The sequence below is a fragment of the Halichondria panicea genome, chromosome 7, assembly GCF_963675165.1.
Source record: "Halichondria panicea chromosome 7, odHalPani1.1, whole genome shotgun sequence".
NCBI classification, from domain to species: domain Eukaryota; kingdom Metazoa; phylum Porifera; class Demospongiae; order Suberitida; family Halichondriidae; genus Halichondria; species Halichondria panicea.
In genome coordinates, this window is record NC_087383.1 from 3,733,033 (window position 1) to 3,748,177 (window position 15,145).

Here is a 15,145-nt window from a genome sequence, read left to right on the forward strand (position 1 = left end):
TTTTAGTACAGTAGAAACTTCCAATTAGCTATAAGACAATTTTACCAAAGACAATCTTCCCACAAACATAAAAATAACTATTGCTATCAGATTGTCTATTACATATTTAGAGGTTCCACGTATAATTACAATGGCCATGAGTGAATGTGCATGTGCATAAATACCTAAATGATTTTACTCTAATAGATATCAGTAACAGATATGCTCCAACTCCCTTGTAAATCAACACATGCAGACTTGACCGGTTATAATGCCTTAATTGGCTTACAACAGCTTGACGAAAAATGTGTGCATGCATGTGTGTTTGAGTATGTATGCAGCTGTAACTGCTCAACGGTAAGTTGCTAGGATTGGCCGGGGGCAGGGTAGAAACAAGCAAGCAGGAGAGAGCCGTATATGTCAATCCGTTACAATTTTGTGACATGTCGTTGATACATTGCATTCACATCTACATGTACTGGCTAACAAATTGTAATTGTAATGCTGGTAAAAATGTATGTACGTCCTTGTACTGCATGTCATGTATATCATTTGTATACTTGCTCATCTACATCAAAACTTGCAATCCATCGTCAACATTGTACTGCGTGCATGTATAGTGAGCATCTAGCCTCGATCGGTTGTTCGCCTAACCGTTATAAAAGCGAAAACTCGGCCTGGGATCGAGGCTAAGTACGTGAGCATCATCACAAAACTCCCATGTACATTCAAACAAAGTTATCAACATTGCATGGCACACTTTCTCTAGTTACCAGTAATAATTGTCCTCCCATAAATTGAACTGACGTGAATGGCTCTCTCCTGCTTAAAATAAACATTTCGCAAATTTTATTTTTGAGGATAGAGGTTCAAATGACCACACCCCTACAGTATAGAGAGGTCTTTACAATACCGGAAGTAAACAATGATTCCAAATTTTCGAGGAACGAGGTTTGAGGTCAATTCGCGAAACTTTAGTGCCTTGAAAATATAGCGCTATACGGTAGCAACCACAGACTATGAACATAATTATAGAAAGAGTATAGACACCTTCTTCTTACTCTTTCAGTCCCACAAGACACCAGCCAGTGTTCAACAAGGTTACTCACCACCTTCACGGTAAAATTTAATTAATCATTTGTAAGGTCAGTAACTAATCCCACACACATATTAATACATGGTAAGCCATACACCACATACGTTATAGCAAGTCAATTAAGCCAGTCAACTATGCGTGTGGATTTCGTTTGAAGTGGTGGAATCTGTCTGACAATGTAAAATGGGCCATCCTGATAATCACATAATCTGTTAATGATGCTCTGACGGATTGTTGTATGTATTGATCTCTTTCGTTTTCTTGTTTCGCCATGCTTTTTGGTGCTTCTCCCAGGTAGCAACTTTCACATTGCAAGTTTTTTTCTCTATAGAGAGTTCATTGGAAATCTGCTTTGCATCTCGATGAACAATTTAGTGTGCATACATATAGCAATAGGATCTCAATTAACAATTGCCTATATATTGAGTATAAGCACGTGTAATGAACACATGCTCACATAATTATGTGCAAAGATCAACAAAAGCTGTAAACCAAGAGGCTGTACTGTTGCATGCATGCATGCATGTGCTACACAGCCGAATAGGGGTAAACAACACCTACTTATTGCAAATAACAAGAATGCAATAAATCACAGTTCAGAACATAATTATACGTATACGTATCGATCATAATTCAGTATAGGCTCAGAAAAATGGAGTCTCTAGACTATAGTGACTACGACAATGGTAGCACCACTCAAGAGTTTCCTTATTGGCAACCACTCATAGCTATTGAGATTATTCTCAACTTTGCAGTAATACTCCCATCAACTTTATTCTGGAATCTCACTGTCTTCACAGCATTAATCAGGAGCAAACTCAGCAACAATCCTCTAACAGTGCTCTACAGTTCCTTGCTATTAGTGCTTTGTGTGGACAAGATTGTTGCAACTATTTTTACGACAACAGCTTCACCTGACGCGCTCAGATTTTGCATATGCAACATTTTAGACATTTCTTTGGTGAAGTCTTTTGGTGCATTCTCCACTGTTTTTTCTGTACTGATAATTACTTTCCAGAGCTTGCTACAGCTACAAATCATCCGAGGGAAGAAACGATGGAACAGCTTCAAAAAGATCATCCTTTGCATTGGAGTAAGCTTTCTAGTTGCGATATTTTGGTTTACAGTTCTACTCCTTCAGCAACATTTTTTGCCTGCGTTAAGTTCTTGCCAGTTGTTATGCATACAGAATGCTACACTAACGAATACATTAAATGCCGAAAATATACTTTTAGGAGTGTATTTTATGTCTACTCTGCTTCCAGCTACTACCACGGTTATAGCAACATCAGTTTGGTCTGTAAAGCTGTTTAAGAAAATGTCTATACAGCAAAAAATTCAAGACTACAGTAACTTGAACAAGAAACTTCTTCTACTACCTATTTTGATGGTGATTATACTTGTATGCAATGGACCAATTGGTTATCTGATAGGCATAGCGTTTTCAGAAGTGCTAAGACTAGCAGGAGTAGAAGATTACCTTGGAAACTGGGCCTATTTTGCAAACAGGATTGTATTTGCTTTTGTCAACATTTTACACGGAATCTCCTACCCAATCGCACTGCTCTATTTCAACACCAAACTAAGAAAGAATTGGAAAGAACAGCTTAGTAGAAGGTCAAACAGAGTGCATATACTTGGATAATCCCCATGTGATAATGCTCCTGGGTCCATGGATATTTGAAATTAGTATGTCGCATAACTTATATACACTATACTCTTTTGACTGTCTAAAAAAGTCAATATGAACTTGTAAAAAGTATACCTTAAGGTGACATATTTCGTGGATATTAATTTATGCGAATGAGAGTAAATTGAAAAAATTGTGTACTCGCAGATAATGCAATGAACTCATTAAAACTATTTGCGAGTAATTAGAAACGCTATGAAAACATTAATTTCACAATTGAGCAGAATTTAATATATAACTGTATCAAAAAAAATACTAACCACTCAGGCTAAATGAAATATGCACACAGATCGAACTGAGGTGCTATTTTCGAGAATTTGGTTGAAGCTACAGTACATTTGTAAGGGTTTCCTTGTATATATACTAGACTTTCTCACGAGACACGGTGGACAGCTAGGTTATATGTGACAGGCTCTAGGAAAACCAGACTATTGGAGCAGACTAAAATTTTGGTGATTAATGTACCAAGTGATAGAGCAGAGCATTGCCTACACAATGATATGCTTAGTTTTCACATACCTAGTTTCATACCCGAGTTATGCGCGTTGGAAACTCGAAGCCGTAAAATGTAGTATCGAGAAAAACGGCTCTCAAAGATTGCTTAATTAGGAAAAATAAGGTAATAGCGAAAGTTTGGACAAAGCATTTCGATGGAAAGAGTAATTGGATTTAGAGCATCAGATTTTACAGAGAGGTAGTAGAAGGGCTGTAGATACTTATACATCAATAACATTTTATTTGAGATTTTATACTGTAGGCATAAATTTAGCTGTAGCTCAATACTAAATTCTGCTCCAATAGTCTGGTTTTCCCAGAGCCTGTCACATATAGGAAGGTAATTAATGCTATGTTTGATATTCGCATGGTTCAAGTTAGGTATAGCGCGAACATTTTGAGGCACTTATATATATTTCGTGGATTGGCCTCTAAAACCATTTCGTTGCATAGTGGAATGGACTGCTTACCGGAAGCCACGCTTTTAATCTTTGCACGTTACAGCAGATAAAGAACAATTTTTGTTGACTTACTCTTCTAATCAACTTATAGGTTCTTTGCTGGCATTTCATGATGGTATAAAGGGTACAATAATCCTCATTGAAAAATAACACTACAAACTGAGTTTGTATATACTAAGAGGATTCGTATCAAGGATATAATTATGGTTGAAACATGCATTTATTTTGTATATAGGTATAGTGACTACAATGGCAGTGCCACTCAGAGTTCCTTGTATTGGTAACCACTGATAGCTATACAAGTACAGACATCATCATTAATATTATTTTGCAGTACGATACTCTGGAATCTTACTGTCCTTCACATGCACGCAGCCTTAATCAAGAGCAAACTCAGCAACAAGCCTCTAACAGTGCTCTACAGTTCTCTGCTATAATTATTGTATGGAAAAGATTGTTGTAGTAATCAGCATGCAGTATAATCTCAAAAGATGTGCTCTGATAATTATTGCACGTATGCAACGGTGTCCTTTCCATGCATTCTCAGTTCTTTTTCAGGAATTTCTTGGACCAGTAATAATTAGACATGCACGCTCAAGATCAGTCACGAAATAATTATTGATTACGTGCCTAATTCTAATTGTAATTCATAATCATATTCATGAATGATCGTGAACGTGCACGTCCAGTCCGTACGTTATTTTCTAAAGCGCTGCCTGTGGACCCGAGACTACATGTAAAGAAGCTTCCTCGTTATACGCCCTTGTTTTAGACAAAAATATTATGGAAAACACAGATCTAGAACGAGGTGCCTCACCTTCCATATATATACTCAGTAAGCCTGACAAGTCATTCCTGTGCTCAACAGAATTGCAAGGTTTTCACTACTGCATGCATTGAGACGCATACGACAGAGAAAAGGGACGCAGAGACAGTAGGGAGGGAGAGAGACAGATAGAGATTCACAGAGAAGTACCATATGCAGAGGCCTCACACATCTGATAAGTGCATGCCTATAGCCTATAATCTATAAGTACGTAATCGGCCTAGATTAGAGGCTTAGGTTATGCATGGGTAGAGGTCAACACATTTCCATGCACACTCTGGTTGATTCTCTGGTTGATTCTACAACAGATCATTATATAAAGCTAGAATGTTGACGAGATAATATAATTATCATGATGCTGTATAGTAAGCATTGGACTAAATATAAATAGTCTAGTGTATAATAATTATGTCATGAATGTCCTTAATTATTTGTTAATAAATCGAAAATGTACATGTGATGTGAATGACGGACGCCACGACAGATTAATCTCCTGTTTTAATTCTTGTTTCCATGCTTTTGGTATTTCCTCATGCAGCCAATCCTATAATTATAAGCTTAGTCACTTTTTACATTACAAATGATTTTCCTCTATATAAATTATGAGCTACCATATATGATCATGAAGTGCTGGAACATTGATAAAACTCAAGTCAAATAGACTATTACGCACACACAAAAATAACACACTCTACACAAAACCACACTCTACACAAAACCATACACTGTGTAAAAGAGTTTCTGATGATGATCAGTATTCATTTGGAGTCATACTTTGCCCCTTAATGAACAGTTTAATGTCCATATCTCTTAATTCTCTCTCTTGTTCTTCATCCTGCAAACGGTTGATAATAATTATGAAACACTTAATATAGCGCTGTTATACATAATAGAAATGCAAATATTCAGTTATCAACCATGGACACAATCACAATCACTCTGCACAAACTTAACCCTTTCCCCGCTTTAGCCGCCTATAGGCGGCATGGCTACTGCTAATTTTCAAAAAATGATTGTGCGGGCTGTGTTGGAGCTATGCACACGCTGTAGGTACCAGCACATGCGCACTGAGCTGCTCTTTCACTAGACTCGCTGGCCACTCCCATCATCACTATCTTGAGGATTGGGACTGATCAACTGCCAATCTGCGAGTTGTTCTCATTACTGAAATCAGTAATGACCAATCACAGTGCAGAAGCAATGTCATGTGACATATTTCGCCCACGTAATTCGTTGTAGTTGGGCTGGGTCTTATGTTGTGTTAGATAAACCACAGGACATAACCCACATTCACTTGATAGTTACGCAACTTTGGTCAACCGCACAAACCACAAGATGATGTCATGCAACTAATTAAAATTCCACAAGAACAACTCGCAGATTGGCAGTTGACCAGTCCCAATCCTCAAGATAGTAATGATGGGAGTGGCCAGCGAGTCTACTCTTTCACGTGGTATTTTCATTGTGCTGCCTCGAGGTACGCTTCATACAGTATTGTCGAAAGAAAAGTGACCAATTGATAATTGCTACAAGATCTTCGTAGGATAATCTTAGCGAGGCTCTAGTGCAGCTATAGACAGTGAGGATATTGATGCCTATGGCCTTGTTGAGTCAGAGGGGAGTGATTGGGATCATAGCCAGATAGGAAGCTACTCCTCAGAGTTCAAGCTAGAAAATAAAGAGCCTGAAGAGCCGGAGGAAGAAGCTCATGAAGCTCTTGAGACGGACCAAGTTCCTGGACCTGGTAAGTAACTATAGAGTAGCATCTGTAGTCTTCCTAGCTTCAATATAAGTTTGTTTAGGCTAGTTACATCAGCAGTGGACATCATGAGCCACAATTGAACTTGTAAACCTGTGTGTAGGTGAAGAAAACATTTCCCGGGAAAAGAGCGTCTGCCGATACAACCTCATAGACAAGTTTCTGCAGATCCTGATTGAACCATGTCACCGTGAGAACACTTATTTAGTTCCTTTAGTCACTTTGTGCCTTCATACAATATTGTTTGTGTACATAATTGTGAATGTTTGTAAACAATTGCTAATTAGTTGGGGGTGGTCTATTGCTAGGTAACGATGATGGTGTCAAGATACCCCCGGGGTCTGGGCTACCTGTAGGAAATAGTTACAAGTGATTTCAATGCATAGTTCATGAGATACGAATTTTTAAAGATAAATATGTATTTATTCTGTATTTTCTTGTTTTAATTAAAGCTGCATGGGAAAGGGTTAAACAAAAACAATAAAATGTTGTGATTGTTACCAGGGTGTCATACAGGGGGGGGGAAGGGGGGATATCCCCCCTAGCTCCAATTCCCCCCCCTTTCAATTATGACTGAGTGTCCATAGCTGGGTATTGAAATAACAGTTGACCTTTTTTTAGCAACATTTTCTGGTTACCGCTTTTCTCATTTGCCCCCCTCTACTTCAAAATCCTGTATGACACCCTGGTTACTATAGATCTATAGTGTCCTGAAGTGAACTTCAGGGAATTAATAGGTAATAGTTAGACACTTTTTGGCGGTGTCTGTGGGCTTCTAAATCACATGAACACTGACAAAACAGTGTCTAACTCATTTAGACTAGTGCGCATGCACAAATCTTTACCTCCTTTGAGGCACTTTTCCCATGTACTTCCCAATGTAGATCGTGTCTAATAATTGTATACTGATAGAAAAACGCAATAAATATATAAACTAGAGCACTGAAGTGCTAACCCCCGGCTGTTGACATGAATAAATAGATCTATAAAAACCAGAGGAGTAAAGCAGCAACAACCTACTTTTAATAGAACCGGTAAAAGATCACTTCAGCTACAAATAATTTATGTAGTATCTACCTCGAATAAAGGTCGCGTGTTATAGAGCTAGGCAACGTAAAAGTTCAGCTTTTGCTCGCTTTTATACGACAACGAAGCTCTAACATCGAAATCAGCCACTTTTAAACTAAAAACTTGTTGTGTGGAGGCTATCCATGCTGTAAACGCAGTGCTACGGTATCCAGGTGAGTAGACTCACATATTACAAACATACATGCAGACAAACAAACCAACGGACTACTATACCCATGGCTGCCCACGCGCGCCTCAGATAATCACACATTTCATAGATCATAATTTTATAGGCTCAGAAAAATGAAATCGCAATTATAGACTATATATATGTATAGCGGGTATATTTCAAGGGTAAAAAATTTTCGCGGAAAGACCGTTATAAATTAAGGATTTTGTGGACTAGACTAGCAACCTTTTTGGCGCATGCAAGCAGTATTAAATTCGCCGGTATAAATTTTCATCATGTTTAATCAGTGAAAACCGCAAACATTTATAGCTGTTGACTTAATCGCAGCAATGCTCCCAACAACCGTTCTGATCGTCTTTACAGCCCTATATCAAAAGCAAGCCCGGCAACAAGCCTCTAACAGTGTTCCACAGTTCCTTCTAGTGTGGGTACAACAGAATTGTTGAAGGCATTCAACCATTATACCAGACAAAAGTATTTTGGTGCTGATTATTCTGCACTAATACTTTTCATAGCTTGTTACAGCTACAAATCATCAGAGGGAAGAAGAAACAATGGAACAGCCATGCACGGAAGCATTGGAGTAACACCTTTCTACAACTGGAATTCTCTGTATACATGCACTCATGCAAATCTTGTTCAGGAAATTCTTCCAGTCAGCATCATCAAATCTTTGCCAGCCATTATAATTGTGCATGCAGAATATAATATTACATTCACAACTTAAAGTTACACAGAAAACATGTCGACAGGAGCATATTATGTGTCTACATTGCTTCCAGCCTCTGCCACGATTATACAGTAGACTCTCGTTAATCCGATCACCCTTGGGACCATGCAGCTTGGCCGGAATAGCGAGGTGGCTGTATTTCGGAAATAGCCGCGGTTTAAAAACGACCTTACCTCGAATCTAATGACTAATTTTGCGGTTCTTGTCTCGAGGATAATGAAGGATAATGAATCATTCTGTTCTCTATTTAAGTGTGCTAAACCACACCCAAAACGTCATATCTGGCCGTAATACACGTTAAAATTACATTGAAAACCTTTTGGGACAGCCAGAACTGGCTGGTATACGGAATAGCGAGTGGCCGTACTTCAGGGTGAGTTTTGTGCAGTAAACATATAGCTAGCATTCCGTGCCAAGCCAAATAGCCGGTATATCGAGGTGACCGTACTTCAGAAAGCCGGAATAGTGAGAGTCTACTGTAGTCAATTGGTCAATAAAGTTATTTTAACTGTTCGACAAAAATCCAACTAATGCCGGTTTTGATGGTATACACCAATACGTATATACATGTATAGTTATATGCAATGGACTACTCGGTTTTCTTCTAAGCATAGTATTAATTTTTGTGAGGTGCTAAAACTAGCAGGAGTGGAAGATTACAATGTATCTTGGGAACTGGACAAATTTCACACAGGACAGGAGATGATATTTGCAACTGTCTACACGAAAAGTCTCCTGTCGATTACAGCTCTAGCTAGCTATTTCAACACCAGGCTGAGAAAGAATTGGAGGGAACAGCTTCTAAGAAGTTGTCTTGAAAATGAGCTAATACTGTAACCTACCGTAGAAACTGGATTATTAGCACTTACTCGATTATAAGCGTATATATCTTTATTTGCTCAACTGTAGGTTTTTTGTAGCGTTTTTCCGCTAATTTTGTCTATCTATGAGCTAGCTAGCTTGTACAGTGTAAGGTAGCTATATAGCTGGTGATATCCATCTGGAAAGTCTCTCTGGACGTGCTGTTACCTTGTTTGATCATGCTGAGAGAATATGAGACGAAGATGAGGTCCTTTTGTTCCAGTTCCTGGTTAATATGAATGTTTTTATTAAAATAATGTTGTGTAAAATGAACTCTAACATAATAGATCCAGTTAGAGTTGCCTGCTTGCCTTGCTTGCTCACTTTCTAGCTAGCTGTCGAGTCAGCTCTCATCACAGAGACATCCGGTTACTGGGTGGGGCTCCAAAGTGACTGCATTATAGGTGCATTCTCGAATATAAGCATATAGAGCTCTGCTATTGACCTCATGAGCGGGTGCGCTAATAGCCAGTTTCTACGGTAATGCATAATTTTCAATCAAATTCAGTTGATAAAGTGACATAGTGATATACATGTACATACCAACTACATATGCTACTACATGAATGCACACTGAGCCGAGATCCTCACCTTCCAGATAATGATCATACTGTCAACCCCACAAGTCACGAGCCCATGCTCAACAAGGTTCTTTACCACCTGAACGGTATACAGTGTCATCGATAAGAAGTGGCACATTATCATTATAATCATTAGATGTGTGTATTGCCCAATTGCTGTTAAATTATCTTGAGGATCTTTACCAAACGTTTAAGCTATTATCCCTTCTTCTGCCCTACTATGTAAAGGTAGCCTCTCAAGGACAAAAGCACCATACATTTGTGTCAAATGGTCCTTTATTCGAGGTACCCGTTCCATTTTATCCGACTGGTGTCAAATACACAATGTACACGAGTCAGAGAGTGTAAATACCTTGACATTACTTGAGTGTAGTAACAGTTCACCGAGTAATGTGGGCCTCACAGGAAGGGACACGCCTCCTCTTCTTCTAGGCCTCGATGGCTGCAATCTAACATACAATGTAAATGAACTCAATTATGCGATTAAAACGCCTAAAATCAAAAGATACAACTACATGACTGTACCAAAGACGTATTGACCCCGCCTTTGACTTTACTTTGTAGAATGATAATAACCAACAATACCGTATAATAAGTATAATTATATGTAGAGTGTGTAGTTTTCGCTGGTCAAATCGTACAAGAACAACAGACTGCATGGTAACTAGGGCTGCATTGAGGGGGGGGCGAGGGGGGTAATTCGCCCCCCCCCGGGATATGGCAGATTCATTTGTACTGCTATAATTGTGATGACTTCGCCCCTCCTATATTTTTAATTTGCCTAATTCTCCCCCCCTGATCCAAAATCCTGGATGCAGCCCTGGTAACACATTACACTCAATCACGTACTCTATTCCAAGGAAGTCCTCAATGTGGACTTTGCTGGATTGGGCTTGGCTCTCATTCAATGGAGAGGAGATATCTGCAAAGCCAAAGATATATTTGCAATGTGTCTTGGAAGAATAGGGGAAGCCACTTGTTTCAGGCACAAACAATTCCCATGAAATATGCAATTTATACGGTAAGTCTAAAGATTACAGAAACTTACCGCTGTCCCTGCTTATTCGTGTGGGGTTTCCCCACAATCGAACAGTGCTGTCTTCAGACGCAGTCACGAGGATGCCCCTATTAATTAAGAGACACAATGAAAATCAGGGAGGGAACAACTAGTGAGGTACGTACGTGGGGGGGGGGGGATAAAGTGCACTAGCCATAAGTTAATACCACAAGTGGCAAAGCCACCATATAAGGAGGTATAATTAGCTAGACAATCTGAGCAGGCTCATATACATGTACACGATTGTACCAAGATACGCCCTTGATTGTACATGTAATGTACACACATACCTGTCCTCTATAAAGTCCATACAGGTGATCGGTTGCTGATGAGCTCTGGAGTGAGAGGCCAGTGGCTTTGGTTGACCCTCGGAATCTGTGACAACGTCATTCAGTGTAAGCTAGCACAAAATGACTGTCAAACCATAAAGAGCAAAACTTACCTTCATAGGTCAGCACATCATAGACTTTGAATCCGTTGCCAATGGCCACAAAGATATATCTCTGCAATGCATGCAGAACAAAGGCAGCAGCTTACTCACTGTGAACAACTGGATCAAACACAACATTCCACCACACTCACAAATGTATCAAACCAGACAGTACCACTTGTTAGCAAACATTGTGAGACAAGGTGGCCACTCTTCATAGCGTGGGTTTAAATATGCAAACATACACATGTATCGTAGTTCTATAATTATGACTCTTCAGAGCATGGGTTTAAATATGCAAACATACATGTACCGTAGTTCTATAAGACTCTTCAGAGCATGGGTTTAAATATGCAACATGTACCGTAGTTCTATAAGACTCTTCAGAGCATGGGTTTAAATATGCAAACATGCGTGTACCGTAGTTCTATAAGACTCTTCAGAGCTAAATATGCATGTACATGTATCGTAGTTCTATAATTATGACTCTTCATAGCATGGGTTTAAATATGCAACATGTACCGTAGTTCTATAAGACTCTTCAGAGCATGGGTTTAAATATGCAAACATGCGTGTACCGTAGTTCTATAAGACTCTTCAGAGCTAAATATGCATGTACATGTATCGTAGTTCTATAATTATGACTCTTCATAGCATGGGTTTAAATATGCAACATGTACCGTAGTTCTATATGACTCTTCAGAGCATGGGTTTAAATATGCAACATGTACCGTAGTTCTATATGACTCTTCAGAGCATGGGTTTAAATATGCAAACATGCATGTACCGTAGTTATATATGAACCACACATTTCCAACAGTAACTATGTTTTGGTCACAGAATGCCAAGCAAGCGTTAAATTAATGTAAGCACGATGTAGTTAGCATGTTTTCACCTCATAATGGGAAACAATTTAATACTCAAATAAAACGTTTATCATACGTTTCTCAGTCAATCCCTTCCCCCTCACCCACTGTACATACCTCTCCAATGGCCATGATGTGTCGTATCTGCATGGAGGGGTACTGGCTTTCCCGTAGTGAGCTGGTGAGACACGGCTCCACACAGTTGATGATCTTCATGGCACTCAGCGAGTTTGTCGACCAAAGGAGAATCACTCCGTCACGTGACCCAGACGCAAAGAATGTTTCTGTGTGTGTAGGGGGGTGTGGTAACTGGTTGAAGCTACAGCGGATTTAGGTGTTACTGTAGCGCTATAGACCTAACCAGTCACTCACGAGACACAGTGGTTAGAAAAGTGATGTTCTCCTTGTGGGTGTTCATGAGGTAGCGCACAAACACAAGGCTATACTGATCCGTCTCTGTCATTGCCAGCTTGTTGATGTCAAACACAGCTATATAGGAATGAAGTTTAGTACCGCACATCATACACACATCACACACTTCAACAAAAATGTCACTTATCAAATGTATGCTATCTGCCAGGAAAATGTGTAGACGACATGTAAATAACCACTATGCTGAAATTATAGGAGAATCATAAAGCTCAAGGCGTAGTACACGTGCTACATGTACAGTATGTGTGAAATTCAAACAATGTACTGTACCCAATAAAGGTGGCGTACATTTATACATATATAGAGTGTGAGTTGGCCATATGAATATTGATTACAGATCGTGGTACATGTATTTTTTCTGGACAGAAAAATTCGACCTATTAAAGTGATTAGTCGCCATACCTAAGCTTTTATAGTCGGAGGCAGCCACGACTCCAAAGTGCTTTCCATCCAATTTGAGCAAAGAGTGGACATCACCTGAACAGAGTATAGTATATGCAGACAGAGTTCTATACTCATTATGGGTTTTATGTTATGGGAGAGAGAGAGAGAGACAGGTGAAGCTTTGATTTGGTTGCTGGGGACAAATACAGCGACCACAATAAGAAAAGAACACACTACTTTCCCAGGAGTACCATCTACCCACATAAGCATTTTCCCACATCTAAGAAGTGGCGAACAATTATACATACTTTCATCCTCAGCCAGTCCACTTCTTTCGTATCTTGTGAGAAGTTTTCCGTTTCTATCCCAAAGACAGATATCCTTGCCTCCCGAACACACGATATCATTACCCATCTGAAGCAGACACTGTGTGTATGTAAGTGGTGGTGAAGATGAGAGGGGGGAGAGTTAGTGTGTGTAGCTATACACATGAGTGCTGTTTGTGAATGTGAATTTTAACCTCTGATTCTAACAGACGAGTCAATACATTTTGTAGACACTATGTAATTACTTGCGCAATCATGCATGCAAGGTACATTAACTCTTTCTACTACAATGTATCATAATTGACATACCTTCACAAGCCCGTTGTGCTCAGTGATGATCTTTCCATCCAGGGCCTCTTGTAAAGGATCATCATCATTTAGACTCCAAAACTGTATCGGGAAGGAAGAGGTAAGTATGTTAAGATGAGGAGACTAAACAGAGCTTTTAGCTTTGAATCGAGAAAGTACATGCAGACTCAATTCAGCCTGTTACCTAGTACAGGCTAATAATAACACTCATTGTACGTGCATATTAAAGAATTGGTACAATCCTTACGACACTTCATGCAGAAAACAGCTGTAGCTATACTGACATAGGCATGAACAGTAATGTCCATACAATATGTTAAAGTTAGACATAATTATGTATAGAACCAACAGTGTCAAGCACTTTTGAAGGTATATACTGCTCAAAGAATGACTTGCCTTCATGATGTTGTCGGAGTATGCAGTGATGATGCAGAGCTCTGAGGTATCACAGTGTGACTGGAGTGATAACACACACGTCACAGCCTCAATGCCTCCACGGAGAGTGTGAAGCTTCTGACCTGTCTGTCAGGGGGTGGTGTGTGTGTGTGTGTGTGTGTGTGTGTGTGTGTGTGTGTGTGTGTGGGAGTGTGTGTGTGTGTGTGTGTGTGTGTGTGTGTTTGTCAGGGGTGGTGTGTGTGTGTGTGTGTGTGTGTGTGTTTGTCAGGGGTGGTGTGTGTGTGTATGTGTGTGTGTGTGTGTGTGTGTGTGTGTGTGTGTGTGTGTGGGGGAGTGTGTGTGTGGGAGTGTGCGTGTGTGTTTGTGTGTGTGTGTGTGTGTGTGTGTGTGTGTGTGTGTGTGTGTTGGGTGGGAGTGAGTGAGTGGATAGAATAGTAATTCAGCAATTCAGCCATATATGTCCTTTAAGGAACCACACTAGTTTAGGTACCTGTGTGTTCCACACAATTGTAGTCCCATCATAAGAAGCTGAGATGAATCTATAGTAAAATATGAAACAGCAATCATTAACCAATCATACAAATTTGCAAAACCACACAGCAGAGGTAGGTCGAACAATTATCATAAAATGGAACCTTTTGTGGTCGATGATTTCTATGTGATGGACAGTAGCCATGTGACCGGAAAGAACCGTAACTTCAGTATATGGGTTCCTCGGCTGGTCGTCTGTGACCTGAGGGAATACATCTTCACCCTGTACCAGGAAGCAATGCATAGCGACGAACTTTCTGCTTTATTTTAATTGGTGAAGGTGAAATGATGAAGTTTTGGGTATTTAATTCGAGAGGATGCAAATATCTACATGTAGAACGTACTAAACTGATAATCAAGGCACTGAAGTGAGCTGAACTAAATCTAGCTGATGCCGGCCGCTGTGGAAGTCTGTACCATGCATGTATTTAATAAGGTTGTGTCATGTCGTGTGTGTGTGTGTGTGTGTCCAAGTAGATTGTACAATTTGTACTGAGTAGAGGGGCTCACCTTTCTAGTACCTCCTCCTGAATATCTCTGACCTCCAGTAGAAAACAATCGATTGAAAAACCCTGTCATAGCACTATAAAATCATGAAAATCCAGTGTTGTGTTGTGAGTTTTTCTGTCTAGTCAGCAAATTAGAGTGTTCTGCTGAGTTAGCATAATGCTTAAAATA

General features: G+C 39.6%; 1 protein-coding gene across 2 annotated transcripts; it reads right to left on the reverse strand.

The window, feature by feature from the left end:
- Positions 1-5,170: 5,170 nt before the first annotated feature.
- On the reverse strand, positions 5,171-15,137 carry LOC135338676 (WD repeat-containing protein 41-like). 2 transcript variants are annotated; one of them, XM_064534724.1, is made up of 16 exons: positions 14,978-15,137; positions 14,572-14,690; positions 14,427-14,475; positions 13,937-14,062; positions 13,541-13,621; positions 13,214-13,331; positions 12,924-12,998; positions 12,462-12,578; positions 12,207-12,373; positions 11,236-11,296; positions 11,084-11,168; positions 10,785-10,861; positions 10,586-10,658; positions 10,089-10,185; positions 9,747-9,815; positions 5,171-5,382 (listed from the first exon to the last, which is right to left on the reverse strand). In XM_064534724.1, exons 1-16 carry the CDS (start codon positions 15,044-15,046, stop codon positions 5,299-5,301), a joined length of 1,467 nt encoding a protein of 488 aa, XP_064390794.1. In that variant the 5' UTR covers positions 15,047-15,137; the 3' UTR covers positions 5,171-5,298. The 2 variants fall into 2 exon arrangements, with proteins under 2 accessions (XP_064390794.1, XP_064390795.1); XM_064534725.1 differs by lacking the exon at positions 5,171-5,382 and adding an exon at positions 6,487-6,656.
- Between the last annotated feature and the right edge of the window lie 8 nt (positions 15,138-15,145).

What these genes read in the sequence shown, in the direction of transcription:
- LOC135338676 (XM_064534724.1), bottom strand. Translation starts at nt 15,046, where the DNA reads ATGACAGGGTTTTTCAATCGATTGTTTTCTACTGGAGGTCAGAGATAT. An exon ending in AGCACAACGGGCTTGTGAAG is followed by an intron (nt 13,332 to 13,540) that starts GTATGTCAATTA and finishes ACATACACACAG; the next exon opens with TGTCTGCTTCAGATGGGTAA. An exon ending in ACGAATAAGCAGGGACAGCG is followed by an intron (nt 10,659 to 10,784) that starts GTAAGTTTCTGT and finishes TTGGCTTTGCAG; the next exon opens with ATATCTCCTCTCCATTGAAT.